The 14,980-nt window shown below is 32.5% G+C and overlaps 3 protein-coding genes across 4 annotated transcripts; 2 read left to right on the top strand and 1 right to left on the bottom strand.

Moving 5' to 3' along the window:
• Positions 1-514: 514 nt before the first annotated feature.
• LOC123918282 (F-box protein SKIP19-like) lies at positions 515-2,667 on the top strand. 2 transcript variants are annotated; one of them, XM_045970294.1, is made up of 3 exons: positions 515-596; positions 1,473-1,798; positions 1,905-2,667. In XM_045970294.1, the coding sequence occupies exons 2-3, from the start codon at positions 1,497-1,499 to the stop codon at positions 2,404-2,406; spliced, it is 804 nt and encodes a 267-aa protein (XP_045826250.1). In that variant the 5' UTR covers positions 515-596; positions 1,473-1,496; the 3' UTR covers positions 2,407-2,667. The 2 variants fall into 2 exon arrangements, with proteins under 2 accessions (XP_045826250.1, XP_045826249.1); XM_045970293.1 differs by lacking the exon at positions 515-596 and having other exon boundaries at positions 1,424-1,798.
• Positions 2,668-2,937: 270 nt separating this feature from the next.
• LOC123918286 lies at positions 2,938-3,548 on the bottom strand. Its single transcript, XM_045970297.1, has one exon. It carries the CDS (start codon positions 3,484-3,486, stop codon positions 3,139-3,141), a length of 348 nt encoding a protein of 115 aa, XP_045826253.1. The 5' UTR covers positions 3,487-3,548; the 3' UTR covers positions 2,938-3,138.
• Positions 3,549-8,425: 4,877 nt separating this feature from the next.
• On the top strand, positions 8,426-14,527 carry LOC123918285 (TATA-box-binding protein-like). Its single transcript, XM_045970296.1, has 10 exons — positions 8,426-8,901; positions 9,056-9,137; positions 10,054-10,141; positions 10,482-10,553; positions 11,418-11,468; positions 11,659-11,703; positions 11,810-11,902; positions 13,629-13,730; positions 13,823-13,896; positions 14,190-14,527. Coding segments are annotated over exons 2-10 (576 nt in total). The 5' UTR covers positions 8,426-8,901; positions 9,056-9,087; the 3' UTR covers positions 14,191-14,527.
• Positions 14,528-14,980: the final 453 nt, after the last annotated feature.

Raw genomic sequence — 14,980 nt, 5'->3', positions numbered from 1 at the left:
TTTGTATTATGACATACTTAATAGACTTTGTCGTAATCATATTATTTTATTAGTTTTAAATTATTGTGTTAATCATTTTATTAGTTTTTTCTTATTGTCGTAGAAATTATAAAAATTTAAATGTGAAATAGGCTTTAAAGCATGTTTGGCCTATTTAAAAAGACTATATAGAGTCTTTATGTAACACAGACTTTTACGTAAGCTACAATGTCAGGCTAGACTTTATAAAGGCTTAGGCCCAAACCAAAAAAAAAAAACATTTGATAGGCCGCGTAGACCAAGCTTAGGTCTGGCCTGTTGTCAACCCTAATCTCTCTACATCTTCTTGTTTTCTTGGTTCTGCCAAATAGTGTTTTTTTTTTTTTTGAAGACCTGCCAAATAGTGTTTGTCCTCGCTCTTCTAACCCTTGTTCTCACTTCTTCCCGCCACATGAAAACAAAGGTCTGTTTTGATACTTAACCACGATATCTCATTGTTCGTACTTATCCATCTCCCAATTTTTCTTTGAAGATCCTTTTCTTGTTACTCACTAAATTTGGTTTTGAAGCATAGCATACAAAAGAAAGATCATCAAATATCTTGTGCCCACCATTAGGTGAGTATCCATTTTTTATTTTAATTAATTAAATGTTTCATCGCTGGTAATTAAAGTAACTGTGCTATTATGTACCCCAAAAAAAGTAACTATGCTTTGGTTGATTCAAATTAGTGGTATCAGTTTGAGTTGTTTGTCGTGTTGGTTTGCTCATTTGTAATGAAAAGATGTCCCGGTATCCTATACCATGGTTTTAAACTGCGGACACTTGTGGTTGTTGCGATTGTGGTCATTAAATTTCACAAACTATGTAGAATGATGCTACTATGCCACTACGCTATTTATCCACCGGTGCAAGTCTTAGTTTATTCTATACTCACCGATTCGAATGTGCTTAAAATACACGGTTGAGAGATTGTTAAAAGTAAGATTTTTCATTAGATTTGAGGCAAATTAGAAATTGAGTTTCATAAATTTTATTTTATTTTTTTGGTGAGAAAAATCGAACAAACATGACCAAATCGTCTGATATGACTTATGATACAAGTGAACTAAAATCACACTGCAATTGCAGCTGCGGCCGCAATTGCGGATGCCGACCACAATTTAAAACCTTGCCCTATACTATGGACATTGGATGCGGACCACAATTTAAAACCTTGCCCTATACTATGGACATTGGCCGAGATTTTTGTGTTGTGTCCTTGCCGAGGTCTATGCTTCATAGAATCCAAGTTGTTCTCTGTGTATATGATATTGAGTCTTGAGAATACGACAGGAAAATAATAACAAAATTAACTATTATTTATGATTTCTGATGAGGTTATGCACTAATGTAGTGACTGACCTTGTGAATCGACCTGTCCTATTTTCACCCCTAACTGCAGTTAAAATAATTCCTTATTGTTTTGTTGCATGATGGCGTCGTCTGCAAAGAAAGCTAAAGTTGAGAGCACAAGGATGCCAAATTGGCTTGAACTTCCAATTGACTTGACGAAAAACATACTCCAAAGACTTGATACCGTTGAAATTGTGACAAGTGCACGCAATGTTTGTTCTCTGTGGTGGAACATTTGCAAGGACCCTCTAATGTGGCGCGGCCGGCGTACCATAAACATGAGTGGTTACCAAACTCGTCAATTTGATTTTTCTTGTTTGGAGAAGATTTGTCGATGTGCCATTGACCTAAGTTGCGGTCATTTGGAAGACATTGATATATCGTTATTTGGGACTGATGACCTCCTCAGATATATGGCTCACAGGTACTTACTGTCATTTTGTTGTTTCTATTGTTATCCATATTCTGCAATGTTAATGGGGATAAATAATATATTTTAAGGATCTTCTTATTCGTAATATATTTTACAGGGCAAGTTACATACGTCGGTTACGGCTTTTTCGCTGCCGTGAAATTTCAAATAAAGGGTTTAGTGAATTTGTGAAGAAGTTTTCACTATTAGAGGATCTTGACATTTCATTTAACAACCTAACTAAGGATACTGTTGAAGTTATTGGTCAATGTTGTCCTCTTTTGAAGTCACTAAATCTTGAGAAGATACGGTCCTCTGATTGCTATTTTATTGATCAGGTGTGCGCTATTGCAAAAACAATGCCCGGGTTACGCCATCTTAAACTTACCAGAATTGTGCTTCCCAATACTACATTGATTGCCATTCTTGAGGGTTGCCCTCTTCTTGAGTCTCTTGATGTGAAGGAGTGTCATCGCCTTTATGTGAGTCGAAGTTTGAAAAAATGGTGCCATGAGAAAATCAAAGATTTACAACTTCCAGATTCCTATGTAGATGACAGATATGTTATATTTGATCATGATGATGATTTAGCTAATGCGGACACTCGAAGATACATATGATAAAGATTATCATTGATGAGTCTCAAATATTGATGATATTGCTTTAATGTAATTTTGTTGATGACATCTGAAAGTTTAGTATTTTATCTTGAGTGTGATGAATTTGAATTTCTTAAGACTTTGTTTTCAAGCATGGTTTACATTTTTATTCATCAGGTTATCTTTTTAAGTTTTGTTACTTAATGATTTTGAATGTGGTTTTTGATTTCGCTTTAGTTTGAAAACACAAATGCTTGATTGTTAACTAAATCAAGAACTTGATTGCATCTGTTATGCACATACTATTCCAATCCAGCTAAGGTATGGAATTTCGTCTTGCGGCTGTTCCACTCCGCCGCGGTCTCATGAACTGAACTTCGTAGGGGATGATATGAAAAGGCCTATAATCAACGGAAAGGGGAGTTTTGTTCTATTTTTTTCTGAGCTAAAAGGATGATATGAGTCCATGTTATAGTAAATATCTTGTTAATGTGAGCTGAACCAGTATTAAACATTAGAAAGAGCTTATACAAAACCAAAACACATGGCATGTTAATTTAAATACATGCTATAGTATAGATAAGCTTTATTAATTATTGATTGATACACAAATTATATAACATAGTAACAGGCTGACTATTGACTAGGCAGGAATTTATTTAATTAATACAAGCACACACAGGTGATCATATGTTAAGATAGTCTGCCTAGCAAAAGTAGCAACATATTTCACATGACAAACAAACAAGCTTACTATGGCCTGAATGTTTTCCATTTGTGCAATTCAAGACCATTTGGCCTGTTCCTTCGTGGGTAGTACTGATTGGTTTCAACATCCACATCCTCTTCAATTTGGTACATCACTTGATCACCATACCTAACCTCAGGTACTCTTTCATACTCCACCACTTCAACCCTCTCACGGATCTCTGGGTTGTGGTGGTGGTGACGATGACGAGATCCTTCGATCTCATCTTCCTCGTAAATAACCCTCTTGTTGAAGGCCATTTCAGCATTTGGATAGCGAGCGACGTCAGTGAGAACACTAGGCTCTCTTCGGACTCCTGAAATGTGGGTGTGGTAATCCTCGGATCTCAACATTTTCTTAATTTTTTTCTTTGTTTTTTAGGTGTCGTGATATTGAATTTGGTAAGGGGGTGTATTTATTATTTATTATATGGCATATGAAGCTCAATATATTCAAAGTTATAGAAAATGAATCTAATTCCCTTCATAATTCATATACCTACAGGCAGGCTACAAGCCACCAATAGCTAAAAAGAGGATGCGGTGGGGGAAAAGGAAAATGCAGTTCATTGTTCTTTACTAGTTTTATGGCCAAACTCACATTTCAGTCATTTCAATAGAAGAATAATACTTTACATGTGAAATTCAAATTCTTTTAATAATTGACATAAGAGAATTTTGATATCATGTTTTCCTGTTTAAGAACTTATTTGAGTGCATAATAGAAAAATGATCTTACTTTATTCAAGAAAATGTCAGTTCATAAGATTCTTTCAAAATGCGTATAGATTTTCTGCAGCTGTTTGATATCGATTTAGTGGTGGTGATGTTTTTGTTTTTTATAAGCAACTAGTTCTTATACCCGTGCGATGCACGGGACAGGACAAATGATAGAACATAGATGAGTGTAGAGATTAAATCATTAAATTTAAAATTATCAAAAAATATATCAAAAAAATTAAATTAAAAGTTAAAGATTGTGAAAAAATGTTAATTGCAAAAGACTTACGTAACAATATATCTATTTTTAATTTTTTTTGGTTTACAACAATATAGTATCTATTTAGTACAACACATGGAGGGTTTGAATTATAAAACAAATAATAATAATGTTATAGTAACACATTTTTTTACAAAGAATTTTATTAGTGATGCTATTTACACAAAATTTGCTTAATGGAGTCAACATTATATACTACATTTTTTTTCTACAAACATGTACTTAAAAAAATGTACCATGTTCAATATATAAGTAATATATTATTAAGCAAGAAATGGGAGAGACTACAAAAACTATGTTAGTTTATATCCAAAAAATAAAGATATCTTTTTAGAGGAAAAAATAAAGACACCTAATTATTGAGTATATAATTTGAAATTATTGTTTTTTTTTTCTTCCATCTTCAACCCTATTAAATTTCTATGTGTGTGAACAAATATTATTCAATAATTTATCTCTCACACTCGTGTATTTATTTTGTTTACAAATACAATTATTTTAGTAATATTTGGCGGCAACACTTAATTTTGTGATTGCTAAAATTACTAAAGAACTTTTAATTAAAATAAGAGATTAAGTGGGATCATGTGCCCCTAATTGGATACTTGCATCCGTCTCCAGCTCTATTAACCTTAGATGTACATGTTGGATCAAGAGAGAGTTAAGAAGATATTCATATTGAGGCAAAAACAACCATATATTAGACAATACAGTAGTATATTTTTAAACAAAATGACCTTCAAACTATTTGCCTCACGAATGAATGATGAAAGAAAACATGGAGGAAAAATGAATGGGAAAAGAAGAGGAGTCAAACAAAACAAAACACACAATTACATTCTATGTGAAACAATGATAAAAAAAAAAAACATCCAAAATTAATGGAATAAAATATATCTTGTGCCAACCATTTGATCCGCCCACCATGAATTGGGAAAACAGTGTAATAGAAAGGGATATTGACATGGAATGAAGGCAGGAGGCATAACATAATTAAGGTCCCATTTGTTTTGGCTTTTTTAAAAAATGATTCTTATAGTGATATATAATTTTGTGTAAAAATAATTTACAAAGGATTTTTTTTTATAAAAGTTTCAAATGAAAATTTAGTTTGAATAGTTATTCTTAAAATGTTATTTTAAGTATTTCATCATTTTATTTATTTTTATTTTTTTTTTGAATATCAAAATTTTAAAAAATCACTTAATTTTGAAACTATTTTAAATAGATTTTCATAAAAATCAATTTTGAAATACAACTTTTTGAAAAAATTGCAATTTTGATTATGAATCGTCAATAATGTATTTTTATGTTATATGATGTCAAAATTAGTGTTTCAATTTAGAAAAAATGAATATAAAAAAAATTTGTAATATTTTGTAAAACGGTTTTATAAAATATATTTTCAAAAATACAAATAAAAAATCAATTTTTAAAGGTGAATTAAAACAAACAGGCACTAAAAAAATGTGGAGAAAGTGAAAAAAATTTATATAATATTTCTCAGAAAAATAATTACTACCCGCTCCGTCCCAATTTGATTGACACAGTTGACTGTTTCACGCATGCCGATACATAATTTTGATGATTAATATTTTTAATTGTATAATAGTAAAAATTATAAAAATTTGATATTTTGAAAATACCCATCAAGACGAATCAAACAACAACTTATATGCTAATATTTATTTTTGTTTATTAGTAGAAAAATAAAGTCAAAACAACATATGTGAATAGTGCACAACAGTCAACTGTGTCAATCAAATATTTTGTAAAACGGTTTTATAAAATATATTTTCAAAAATACAAAGGAAAAATCAATTTTTTTAAAGGTGAAACAAAACAAGCAGCCACTAAAAAAATGTGGAGAAAGTGAAAAAAAATTATATAATATTTTTCAGAAAAATAATTACTACTCGTTCCGTCCCAATTTGATTGACACAGTTAACTGTTTCACACATGCCGATGCATAATTTTGATGATTAATATTTTTAATTGTAAAACAGTAAAAATTATAAAAATTTGATATTTTGAAAATACTCATCAAGATGAATCAAACAACATCTTATATGCTAATATTTATTTTTGTTTATTAGTAGAAAAATAAAGTCAAAGCAACATGTGTAAATAGTGCATAACAGTCAACTGTGTAAATCAAATTGGGATGAAGTACTACGGTAAGTAAGAAGGAGGGAAATGAAGAGGTGTAGGGAGAGTATAAAACTGAAGCTGCAGCACAATACTCAAAGTCAATGTATCCTCGGCAACTAATTAATTGGGGGGCTGAGCTTAGTAGTTAGTAGTGAATGAATGATAATGACTTTAAAATTTGCAAAAGTGGAATATAAAAAGGTAGAATTAAATCGTTTGTGTGCAGCAGTAATAATCAGGTAGAAGAGTATTTAGGAAGACAAAATTGGCGGACTAATTAGGCGGCAAAATGTAATTAGGCGGCAATTAATTAATTGGGGGGCTGAGCTTAGTAGTTAGTGGTGAATGAATGATAATGACTTTAAAATTTGCAAAAGTGGAATATAAAAAGGTAGAATTAAATCGTTTGTGTGCAGCAGTAATAATCAGGTAGAAGAGTATTTAGGAAGACAAAATTGGCGGACTAATTAGGCGGCAAAATGTAATTAGGCGGCAATTAATTAATTGGGGGGCTGAGCTTAGTAGTTAGTAGTGAATGAATGATAATGACTTTAAAATTTGCAAAAGTGGAATATAAAAAGGTAGAATTAAATCGTTTGTGTGCAGCAGTAATAATCAGGTAGAAGAGTATTTAGGAAGACAAAATTGGCGGACTAATTAGGCGGCAAAATGTAATTAGCACAGTTTTGTGTTTTAATATATAAAGGATTTGCAAAAGTGGAATATAAAAAGGTAGAATTAAATCGTTTGTGTGCAGCAGTAATAATCAGGTAGAAGAGTATTTAGGAAGACAAAATTGGCGGACTAATTAGGCGGCAAAATGTAATTAGCACAGTTTTGTGTTTTAATATATAAAGGATATTAGTTGTTAGTATTACAACTACTAATTCGATTTAGTATTACAACTACTACTGTTAGATGTTAGTGTGAAAAAAAGTCAACTGTTAATTTTACTAATAATTAATTTGGACAGACATTCACTAAAACGATAATTAATCTCTCTCTGTATCTCCAAATTTAGTGGAGTTTGATTCTGTGGAAAACTAATTCAATTTCAGTCATTTTGGTACCAGTTTGGTGAATTATTGATCTAAATTGAGTTCTGTGCGAAGCTTTGAACTTGAAACTCGAAAACAAATTTTGTGCAGAATTTTGGTGGGGGGCAAAATACAAAAAATTATAAAATAGGGGGTAAAATTCCGATTATTTCAAAGAGGGGGTAAAACTGCATTTAAGCCTATATATTACCTGCAGCCAGCTGGAGCGGAAATCTGCCGCATTTTTTTGTTATTATTAACTCCCTGCTTTTTAGGGGAAGAGAGTCCAGTAATTTAGAATTCAACTACGAAGTAAGTAAAGTTCAATCACGAATTATTTCTATCAAGAATTAAACTCAAATTCTTCCAAACAATTTATTCTAAAAAACACTCATTAACCAATTGAGATCAATATCTTGATTAATCATGCGTTTTGTTTGGCACAAATCATGGGGCAATATGTAGAGTATTATGGGTGAGAATACCTCAAGCCTACCCAACATGGGAAATAAATTCTCTATCTTTATTATTCAGTGACTGTATTTGTTGACACTAACCTTAGTTAAGAGCTAGAAGAGACTAATTTAGCGAAGGTAAAGAATTCACATATTCTCTGTGTCTCAAAATATAAGTAAGATAACACTTCCTCCCTCTCAAAATAATTGTCATTTTAAGAATAAAATTTTGTCTCAAAATAACTGTTATTCTCAGTTTTCAATATAATATTTTCCAATTGTACCCCCTAATAATTACTATATGTATTATTCTCAAGGAAACAAACTTATAACTAATAGGGGTAATTTAGTAAAAATATTATTTCTTTTAACAACATCATTATATTTTTTAATATGTGTGAAACAATCTTAAAAGACAAACTTTTTGAGACAGAGAGTATATTTCACACTTATGCAAATGGGTCTCCCGTCTCTATTTCTTTAGGACTACCTACCCCTGTCAATTGGCGTGAATTCTCTACGAGGTCGGTGTGCCTTATTGAAGAGTCACTTTGGGCCTATGACAAAAATTACGGATTAGGCACATTCTAGAATTTTTGGGTCTTGTCTAGAACAATATATAAATTCAATATCAGTTACAAGTTATCCGTAGGTATCACATACAAATCTATATTATATTGTTTTGTCCTTGTTAGTTGTTGATTAAATAACTACGAATTATCAAGGAATAGAATATGTCTTAACTTTTAATTTCTTAAAAAGTGTTCCGAATCGAACCTCGGTTCATACACATATAAATGCGATATTCGTATAAACTGAGCTAAGCTCACAGAACAAGATTCTAGTTTCAATTTTAAAACAAAACAAACACAAATATTTACAAAAAAATTACTTAAATTAAAACAATTTTTTATTTTTATTTTTAAATTATAACACTTCTCATTCTCCCTAATCTCCCCCTTCCTTCGCCCCGGCGCCGTGCCACCTTCAATCAAGCCTCATCTCGCCTCTCTATCATCTCCGGCTCGACTCAAACCTCCTATTTCCAAGTTTCTTCCTTCCCACTTGCATTCACAACTTCTTCCAAACCCTAGTTCTTACTTCTTCCCGCCACATCAAAACAAAGGTCTGTTATCCATTACAATGTTCTCAATAACTATTTTAATTTCCTTTGCAACCATGATAATGATATCTCATTCTTAATACTCATCTATCTCCCAATTTTTTTTTTTTCATCTTATCATCTGAAATTGACTTTGATTTTTGATTTTCCCTTAAAGAATCATATCATAGTATACAAAAGAAAAATCAAATGGATGAACATGGAATGGAAGGTACCCAATCTGTGAAACCTACCATTATGTGAGTATCTAAGTTTTATTTCAATTAATTATATGCTTCTTAACTATGCTATCTACTGTATGAGTTGATTGATTCAAATGAGTGAGAAGAGGTTGAGCTTTTCAGCATGTTGGTATGCTCATTTTATAATGAACTATGAAGCATGGACACAGACACGGACACCAGACACTGACATGTGGACATCGATAATCATCTGAGAAAATGACATAATTAATCATAAGTGTTGGTGCTGACATCAGCACGTGTCCAACACCCGGGACACGCCTAATCTGAGGAGTGTTCGTTTTTCATAAGTGTCGCACTATCCTATATTTTAGACATTAGCCGTGTGTAGTAGTGTCGGTGTTGTGTCTGGTGTCCGTGCTTCATGGAACCCAAGTGATTCCCCGTGTATGATATTGAAATTATAACATGCAAATGTTAATAAAAACAACTCTTTTTCATGGTTTCTGATGAGGTTTATTGTTGTGCAAACTCAGATGTGGCTTACTTTTATTATCCAATGAAAACTATTGCTTCAAATAGAAACCGTCCTGCATCGGACTTACCTGTAAATGTTCAGTCTTGTTATTCGTATTTGTTGGACCATACAATTTCATGTACTTTATATTGATACCGCTCTTTTTTAGCTGTTCTTATTCTTACCTAACCTAATGAATAAGTTTAAGCCATTGAAGCTTAGGAAGTGAGTTTTATTAATGAGCATGTCCATAATGGAATGGAGTTATATTCCACTGTGGAGTTCATTGGCATTGATGCTCCTATGTGTGTATCTGTTTATTCTACAATGAACTCGAATTATATGCTTGAATTGTTTGTGTGGATTTAATAAGATATTTTCAGATACGTTGACTGGATAATGACTGCTTGTATGTGCTTTAGAATATCTAAAAATATATACTATTTGTATTGCCAGAAATATTGTGTCAACTGTCAATTTGGACTGTAAGTTGGACCTTCAATCCATTAAGCTTAAAGCTCCTACTGCAGAGTACAATCCCCAGGCAAGTTTATTAGATGTGAATGGCACTACATATACCATATACATGTGTGCGCCACATATTGTGTTCTTTTTGTATCCCAAGTTCAATGAAGGTTGATTAGGTTTTTGTTTAGTTTTGGAGCTTGGTCATATTTTTTTAAAACCTTCATTTTTTTGTATTTGATCTGGAGAAGCGTGTTTGATTTATAAATTTTCTATCAGTATTAGCATTGGTTTCAACCACTTATGTACTACACTTCTGTTGTTTCAAATCAATAATCAATAATTACATGCTTGATATGTTGTCATGCTAGTTGGTCATTTGTCTGCAGTGCTGAAGTATGTGATTCGAATGTTTGCAGCGGCATCCTTCTGTGAGTATGAGGATCAGGGCACCAGAATCAAAAGCACAAATCAGTTCTTCAGGAGTGATGGTATGTTCATTTTGTCACTTCTGGCATTTCTGTATAGTTTCGATGGGAACATAAGATACAATTTCACAACCCACTGGTGCTTGTTGATTTTTGTTTTTGGGAATCAAGGCCTGCATCACCAGAATTGTTCTTGAATCACGGGAATTGTAATTCTACTGCAATTTCAGTGATGTAGATCTAAGAGGGATACCGTGATGTGGATTGACAAACTGAAGTGGTGACTAGTGTGGTTAAAAGTTAAAACTTAATTTGTTTAGTTGACTGTGTGATGCCGTGATGGTGTCCAGAAGTGGACAGGCATTTTCACTACATATGCCAATTGAATGCTATATTTAATAATTCATAAACAGATCTGTCCTTTCCCCACTCATTTAGCATTACTGGTGTTTGTAATATAATGATAGAAACCAGAACTTAGATCAATGAAACTGTAAATTTATTGACAGGTAATGGATCTTCACACCTCTTACAGTTGTGGAAAACAGAAAAACAGAATGTAAACCAGAGTTCTATGAACTCCTAAACCAGAGCTGTTCTCCTAAACCATAGAGAAATCTCTCCTAACAGACTCTTAACAACTTTTCTGAATACATTACTCGCCCCTCTTCCCTCTCTTTTATGACAGAAAATCCCCTAAAATCAATGAGGGTGCTAACTAACTCTTATTTCCTCTGCTTCTACCATCTTCTAGAAACTGTGCTCGTGCGAAATGGGCCCAATGATTGGGTCATCAAATGTGTTGGACCTTGGTGTCCTATCAATATCATACAGTTGCAGAATTTGCAATAGGATTCATTAGTGCATGGCTTGTATTGCAATAGATTTGTGTTTCTTATGCTTTTTTAATTTAATTTCTATGGTTAGGTCTGTACTGGAGGTAGGAGTGACAGCCAGTCAAAACTGGCGGCAAGTAAGGTATAGTACTGTTCTTTTTCTTGTCTTAGCTAGTTCATTTGTTTCCTGCATATTAAAGCTTCTAATTTGAAATTCATTCGGCTGGAGAACCTTGACATTAATGTTAGCTTGTGTTGAACATATTAATTTTGTAGTTTTTAGAAAAAAATAAACTACTTGTAGTATTTCCTAATTTTGTGGTCTCCTTCAGTATGCAACAATTATCCGGAAGATGGGCTTCCCAGCTAAATTTAAGGTACAACTACTCTCACATTATCTCCACTAAAAACACTTCATCCAAAATTGTTTAGCATTTTTCCAGTGCTTCGTCATTGATTAATTCCTTTTGTATTGTGCTTTAGGATTTTAAGATTCAGGAAATTGTTGGCTCTTGTGATGTCAACTTCCCCATACGCCTCGAGCGTCTTGCTAATGTCCATGCCAATTGCTCTAGTGTAAGTACAAAATGAAGCCATCATTTTCTGGGTTGCCTGGTGAATTTAATGGAAACCTGGTCTTGACAACAATTTGTCGTAGTAACCACAACCGTTTCTGGTCCTCTGGAGCATGTGATTATTTCATAGATTGTTGTCAATGATATAATGATTTTTTTTTTAAAAAAATCTTATTAGAGCATGTTTAGGCTTGTGGTGAGTTTTATTTTAAATATAATTACCATTGCTCACCACACATTACATGATATTTATGTTTCCTTGAATTATTTAATTAATCTCAAGTATTCTACAGATGATTGTATTTTTAAACACGGATCACTAACCGAACCCTTTTGACTCAGTTCAGTTCGTGAACAGAACTGACAGCCACTAAATCTAAGTTACTAAATCGAATGTTTCAAGCAAAATACCAAATCAACTCATTGTAGTTAGCTGCAGTATACAAAATTTAAGTAGTTAACATCAACGAACCTTGATTGCACCATTCATTTTCACTTGCACAAACCTTAGTACTTGATTCATCTATGACACTGAGGCTCACTTTTGCATGCAAATTAACCTTCCTCGCTGTTAGTAAGTATGTGCAAAACTCTGCTTTTGATGTTCTTTTCATTTTGTAGGTTATATTTTTTCATTGAGTTTTCTTCTAAGTGGTAATCAGTAGTATGATGAAATACCCCTATGGACTAAGGTTTATCCAATTGTTAATACATGAGAAGATGCCAAACCTTAATCTATTTGGGTATTTCATCAAACAACTACTATAAAAACAAACGAAAGGAAAGATTAAATAATCTACCATAAAATGCTAAATCACAGCGAGAGTTTTACGCATATATCTTTTACGCATATATGTTGAAGATGAATGAAATCACTAGAATTCATTCAAATGAAGATGTCTAAGATTGGAGATGTGGGTTTGGGATTTAATGTTCGTAAACAAGAAGGCGATGGTGTGATCAGGGTTGGTTGAGGATAACTAGGGTTTGATTTTGCATGCCGAGGCTATCTGTATTGAGTCGATTTGGGATTTTGTGCAAAATCTTAAATTTAGTAATTTATATTTGGTGGCTGCCAGCTCGGTTTGCGAACTAGACTAAGTCAAAAGGTTAGTGAACTGAGTTTAAAAAGCTTGTTTGGAACTGATCTGACATAAACAATTAGTGTTCTATAGATGGCCTAGGTTCATTTTTATTTAAGAATCCTTAATATGGAAAAAAATATTTGAATAGAAGAGATGCAAAACCTATGAAGCACAAACACAAAACCTGACATGACACTGACAAGTAGACACCATCGGTAATATTTTTTAGAAAATGGAACCTTTTGAATGTAACCGCACATATCAGTGTTGGACATACTGTTAGCAACGAAGCACCAGTACTACATAGTGCAAAACCAATCCTTATATCCATGACAGTCAAACATCCACAAGTCCATTTTTTATTAGTTAAAAGGTACATTTACCTTGAGATATCCATTGCAAAACACATTTTTCAGACACGTTATAAAGCTCTTAAAATTTTCAAAAATAGAATGGGAAGAACCAGTTGTAGAACATATTCAGTTATGATGTTTTTCTGTGGTAAAGTTAGTTTATTTGACGCAAAGTGCCATTTTCAATTGTGTTTGTGGAAGTGCAGCTGGTTTCCTAATTTCATTCCATATTAGAACTTCAAGGGATGATAAGCACATATTTAACTTGCTTGTTTGTTTCTGGTTGTAGTATAATCCAGAGTCGTTTCCATGGCTAACCTATCAAATGAAGGAACCGAAGACAATCTTATATATATTTGAGTCCGGAAAAGTTTACCTGAAAGGAACCAAGGTAATGAATGATCTTGAGATATACCCATGTAATTTTATATTTTGTCATTTTTCTGACACATTTGACTAATGTTTTCATTTTCATTTCTTTAGTCGAAAGATGAGATTTACACGGCCTTTAAGAACATATATCCAGTGCTCACTGAGTTCAGGAAAAACAAACAATGGTATGGAAGTTGCTCTGTTTTAGTTACCTTTCAATTGGCAGTGAAACTTTTTAAATGGGAAGATGAAATATTTTATGTTGATCTTGTTCTTGGTTGTATATTTGTGCAAGAATAGTTCTGATATTAAATGTGATTATGTATCTACAAAAGTAAACTGAAATGCATGTTTATTTTGAGCATTTTGCTGTTTTGTATTTTTTACTTTTCTGATAAGCGATAGTGTGTGATTATTTGTTTGTCCTGAAATATATATTTTTATTTCTAATGTCTTGAATATTTGCTATTAATGGCAGATCATCGTCAAGAGCAAGGTTTTCTGGCTGAGAAGGTTGTCTCTGGTGTGAGCTTGATCGAGCTGTAGTTTGAGATTGTAGATATTCGGAATTTTGAGATGAGCTAATCCCTTTTTTTTCTTTCTTTGTGAGAAGAGTAGAAACAACCATGTTCTCAAAAAATTAGATGGTAGAAAGGACCATATTAGATGGATTCATAGTGTGTGATGAGTTGACTATGATTTGTATAACCCCCCTGCAAATAGGAAAACGATTTTCCCGTTTTAAAAAGTTTTCAGATTGCAAGGGAAATATGAATTATTGATTATATTATTTCGTTTTATTTTTTCTCTTAAAAAGTTCTGTCATTGAATTTCATTGGGTAATGTTAGGTATGAAACTGCAGATGATGATTTACCAATTATCAATGTTCTGTTTTTTTTTTTCTTTTTTTTTTTGACAATAATTATCAATGTTCTGTTGTCAATTAGTAGTAGGAAAATATATGCATGTTCTGTTGAAATGGCCTTTCTTTTGACCTCATCATAAAAAGCATTTTCCACATTTAATTAGTTAATCTAATGAGAAAGACCAATAATGACCAACCATTTCTGTCAAAAAAGAAAAAGAAAAGAATACTGATTGTCATGTTTTATAATTGAAATTGTTATGGAAAGAATTGGAGGATATAGTATTGGAAGAGGCAATACTCCCACAACATGAAGAATTAAAATTTGAATTTCGAAATATTCACATACATGGGTCTAACAGGAGGGGTTATACTCCCACATGACAAATTAATGTTTAAATTT

Source organism: Trifolium pratense, linkage group LG3 (assembly GCF_020283565.1).
Source record: "Trifolium pratense cultivar HEN17-A07 linkage group LG3, ARS_RC_1.1, whole genome shotgun sequence".
NCBI lineage: Eukaryota > Viridiplantae > Streptophyta > Magnoliopsida > Fabales > Fabaceae > Trifolium > Trifolium pratense.
The sequence above is the reverse complement of the archived record's forward strand: the minus strand, read 5'-3'. Positions and strand labels throughout refer to the sequence as shown.